The 4,202-nt window shown below is 32.6% G+C and overlaps 1 protein-coding gene across 1 annotated transcript; it reads left to right on the top strand.

Annotated features, from left to right (window-relative positions):
• Window positions 1-1,505: 1,505 nt before the first annotated feature.
• LOC130719202 (replication protein A 70 kDa DNA-binding subunit C-like) lies at window positions 1,506-4,202 on the top strand. Its single transcript, XM_057569836.1, has 10 exons — window positions 1,506-1,661; window positions 1,797-2,064; window positions 2,279-2,339; window positions 2,488-2,609; window positions 2,724-2,808; window positions 2,910-3,045; window positions 3,134-3,288; window positions 3,417-3,534; window positions 3,670-3,861; window positions 3,963-4,202. The coding sequence occupies exons 1-10, from the start codon at window positions 1,506-1,508 to the stop codon at window positions 4,200-4,202; spliced, it is 1,533 nt and encodes a 510-aa protein (XP_057425819.1).

Below are 4,202 nucleotides of genomic sequence, written 5' to 3'. Positions count from 1 at the left end.
AGTTGTACTACTAGATCAAAACTTGATCTTACAATCTCCCCCTTTTTGATGATGACAAAACTAAGATTTTTGATGACAATTCTTAAACAATAAACTGAATTCACTCAGAGTTTAGGGATATAGAATAAGACTTATCTTGATGTGAATAGTTTATCTTGTTCATTCTGAATTCAAGCCACCACTTGATTCTGAGCTTAGCTCCCTCTGAATCTAGATTCTGAGGTAAATAATATAAGAGTTCAGAGTGAAAAACTTATGACATAGATGAAATAGAATAATCAGAGCGCATAAGTATTCAGAGTCAACGGACAAGGTATCAGAGTTTTGGGTCGGAGTCAAACTAATATCACTTCAGAAGAAGTGAAATGTATTCCTTGTATTTGCCCAGTGACACATCTATGGTCATAAAAGTGGAACTCTTAAATTCTCCAAAAGAAAAATAAATCACAGTAACACATCTTACACATCAAAAACTGGTGCAAGTTTATGTTTATTATTTATTAGTTAGTAATTAATGGTATTTACATAAAAAGATATTTTCCAATTTTAAGACAACTTTTTTGAATTGATATATAAATAAATTGTGATCTTGTTTTATTTTCTTTTATTTTATATAATAGTGATTGGGCTTTTTGTGTGGAAAAACTTTGAAAAGGATTTGACATTGGCTTCTGTTATATACACGTGTGGTTTGCATTCGAAATGTCAATGAGGGAAGATTTTGTTAGGTTTAGAAGGATATGGCATATGTGGTGTTCCTCTGTTTCCTATTTTGGGTAAGTTTCAGGTTGTAAAGGTGCTGCTGATTTTTTGGTAAATTGACAGGTTAGGGGCAAGGTGTCTGCCTTTTGATGTGTTGTTTTCATGAAGTGGGCGTGAAAAGGGATATGGTGAATTCGAAAAGTCTTTTTGCCGCTTTGTCCATTATCTACTTGTTGAAGGTGATTTATATGTCATATATCAGACTATTCAGTACGTGTCAGGTGATTGGTACTTGCATGTTTCCAATTTTTTTCAGTTACTATTGTAGATTTTTATTATGTCTAACCCATTGGTAAACTAAGGGATATCTTTTATAATTAATTATTATATTATACATGAGCTGTGTGTCTGAAGTAAATAACAAATTAGTTTCTCTTAGTTGTTCTTTTTGGAAACAGTCCTAAAGGGTGTCTCTTTTATGAGTTAAAATGATGGTAATCAGTTGTGATGTATAGTTAGGTTTAGTTAGATGGATTAAAATATCATTTTATTAAGCTTGGTGCAATAGGCTGCTTTTACTGACAGGTACTCAAGTTTTAGATAAAACTTCGTAATAAGCAGTAAAAGTTAGGGATAAACTTTATCATTTATAATTGTTTAATAAAAAATTTTGAATTACAAAATTTTAAGAGCCCGCCAATATTGCCTATATAAGATAGTAATGTGTTGTGGTCCAAGCTAAACGTGTTAGTAGTATTCAGTCTTTGCTTAAGATAAAGTTTCCAAACTTGGAGTAATTTGTGATGGCTAACTCTTTCTCTCTGGGTATTGTTAATGCCTTGTGTCCACCCTCTCAAATTTGGAGTGTGATAGTGAGGGTAGTCAGGCTTTGGACTGTGTACACATGTAATGGAAATGGAGTACCAAAATCAGTGGAGATAATTCTTATGGATCAATATGTATGTAGTATGATCTGAGAATTGTTTTATTTCAGAAGTCATTCAAAGTTTAATTTGGTTATTATTGGATAGTTATTAAGTGTGATTTATGATTGTTTGTTTTGAATAATAAATGCTATATGGTTTCATTTGAAGGGAGGCAAGATTCAATGCTCTCTAAGGAGAGAAATGTATGTTAAATGGGGACAAACATTCATGGAAGGGAATGTATATAAGATAACTTTTGGTCGGTTGGTGCCTAATTTGGGACCTTTTCGTGCAACTGAACATCCCTTCAAGATTCTTCTTAATCATGATTCTATTGTTGTCCCATGTGAGAACACTTTGATTCCGATGTGGGGTCTTTCTCTAAAGAATTCAGAACAAGTAAATATGGCTTGTGGACGGTCAGATTGTTTAGTTGGTAAGAATATTAAAATGTGTGATAAGTTTTATGCTTCATAGTGGTATGTAGAATCACTTATGGATTTTATAGGTTTCCTTAAGCTATTGCAGTTCTGAAAACTTGCATAAATATGTGGTTGATTTCAGTAGCTGTGTAGGGTTATTAACTTGTTATATTAACTAATGTATGGTATGCATTGATGTTAGTTTATAATTTATTTGTTATTGTGCAGATTTTATTGGGTTGCTCACATGTATTGTTGAAGAAAGGACTTGTGTTAAAAAAGGGAAGATGTCTAAGATGATGATCATATAGCTTGCTGATGACAAGTAATTTTCATATCCTGTTTAGTTAAGAACTAAACTATTATTTAGTGCATGTGTTTGTTGGTCTACTTTGTATTTATAATTTCATTCTTGTTTGTGTTAATTTTATATTTAGGGGGAGAGTTCAATGTGTTTTGTTTGAAGAGCATGCCAAATTTGTCACGGACTATCTGTCTATTCATTCTACTGAAGAAGCAATCTTGGTTTTCCAGTTAGCCAAAATAAAAAAATTCAGAGGTATAAAGCTTGTATAAAACTTGATATATTGTTTGACTATAAATGGTGATGTGTTTTGTTTGTATTTTTTTAATAAGTAGGTAATTTCTTGATTTATGTAACATGTATTTTTAGGAAAAAGTGTGCTTCAAGGTGTAGTGGGTGCAACGAGGCTAAGTTTTAACCCTCAAATCCCGGAGGTTTTATCATTCTGGAATGAGTATGTTTTTGTTCAAAATTGAAACCTCTTTGTAGAGTAAGGTTTTTTTTTTTGAGTTAGGTGGATATAATCTACTTGTGCTTTTATTTCTTCTTTTTCAGGATTATGGTGACTGATACTCAGTTTGCTGATGAAGCTGGGTTTAATATGATTGAAAATTCTGTTGTTTCAGTGTATGATGATTTTATTAAGAATCATCCAAGAAAAACTGTGAAATCATTGAATGAAACGATTGAGGTTTTTGTAATTTCTTTCATTAAGAGATGTTTTATTTCTTTAGTACCTTGTGTTTGTGGAAAGAATGAATTAAGATGTATAAATGCAGGATGGAGATTTTGTTGTTCGAGCGAAGATAGTTACACTTTTGGAAGATGATAGCTGGTGGTACCTAGCTTGCAAGTGCTCTCGTGCAGTTATGAATGAGAATGGGCATTATTACTGTTCTGGCTGCTTTAGACTTGTTAATTATGTTGCTCCTAGGTATATGTTATAAATCTTGACATTTAAAATCTGCAAGGGATATTTATTTTTCAGGAGTTTGAAATTGTACTTAGTTGTTGTGTTGTTTTTATAAAAACCTAAATGACTTGTGTTCTTGATGTTGTTAGGTTTAGGATTAAGCTACAAGTCTCTGATGGGGTAGATTCTGCTGATTTTGTGATGCCCGATTCAATTGCTGAAAATCTGCTAAAGAAAACATGTAGTCAGATGCTAAATGAAGTTGAGGTATATATATGTGTGTGTGTGTGTGGGAATTTATGATTTTGATTTGATTATTTTCGATTTTGTTGTCTAATTTAGCCTTAGTTGATGAGTTTAAATATCTCTAAATATGTATTCATCAATTGTTAAATTGTTTAGGATCCGAACTGCACTCGTGCTACCACTGTTATGCAGGAAGGGTTGGTTGGAAGGGATTTGCTATTTAAGGTTGAGAAGAATTTGGTTAATGTGTACAACTTTGAGGATCCATATACTGTGAAACGTGTTTGTGATGATTTTGATCTTATGGAAGTGTTTATGGCAAATTCATCTGTTGAGACTCTCATTATGGTTTGTTTATGTTATTTTGGTGCTTAATTTTTGTTCTACTGGGTTAGTATTGGAAACAACAATTTGGTAAAATAGTTAATTGTTTATTTGATATCTTGTAGGCAAAGTTCCCCAGTTCATTTTCTGAGTTGAACCTTGATGATTATGAGATAGATATGGAGTTATTGGGAAGCCCTCCTGATTTAGTGGTCCCTGTGATTGTGAAGCCAGCTATTGAAAGGAGCACTACAGAATATGGTGGTTGCTCAAAATCATTCAAGAGAAAGCTAGAGGATGAATTTGTTGTGGAGGAAGAATTTCAGAATGTGAAGTTTAAGGAGTGCAAGTATGGAACAGATTAG

The sequence above is a fragment of the Lotus japonicus genome, chromosome 5 (assembly GCF_012489685.1).
Source record: "Lotus japonicus ecotype B-129 chromosome 5, LjGifu_v1.2".
Classification (NCBI taxonomy): Eukaryota; Viridiplantae; Streptophyta; class Magnoliopsida; order Fabales; family Fabaceae; genus Lotus; species Lotus japonicus.
The sequence above is the reverse complement of the archived record's forward strand: the minus strand, read 5'-3'. Positions and strand labels throughout refer to the sequence as shown.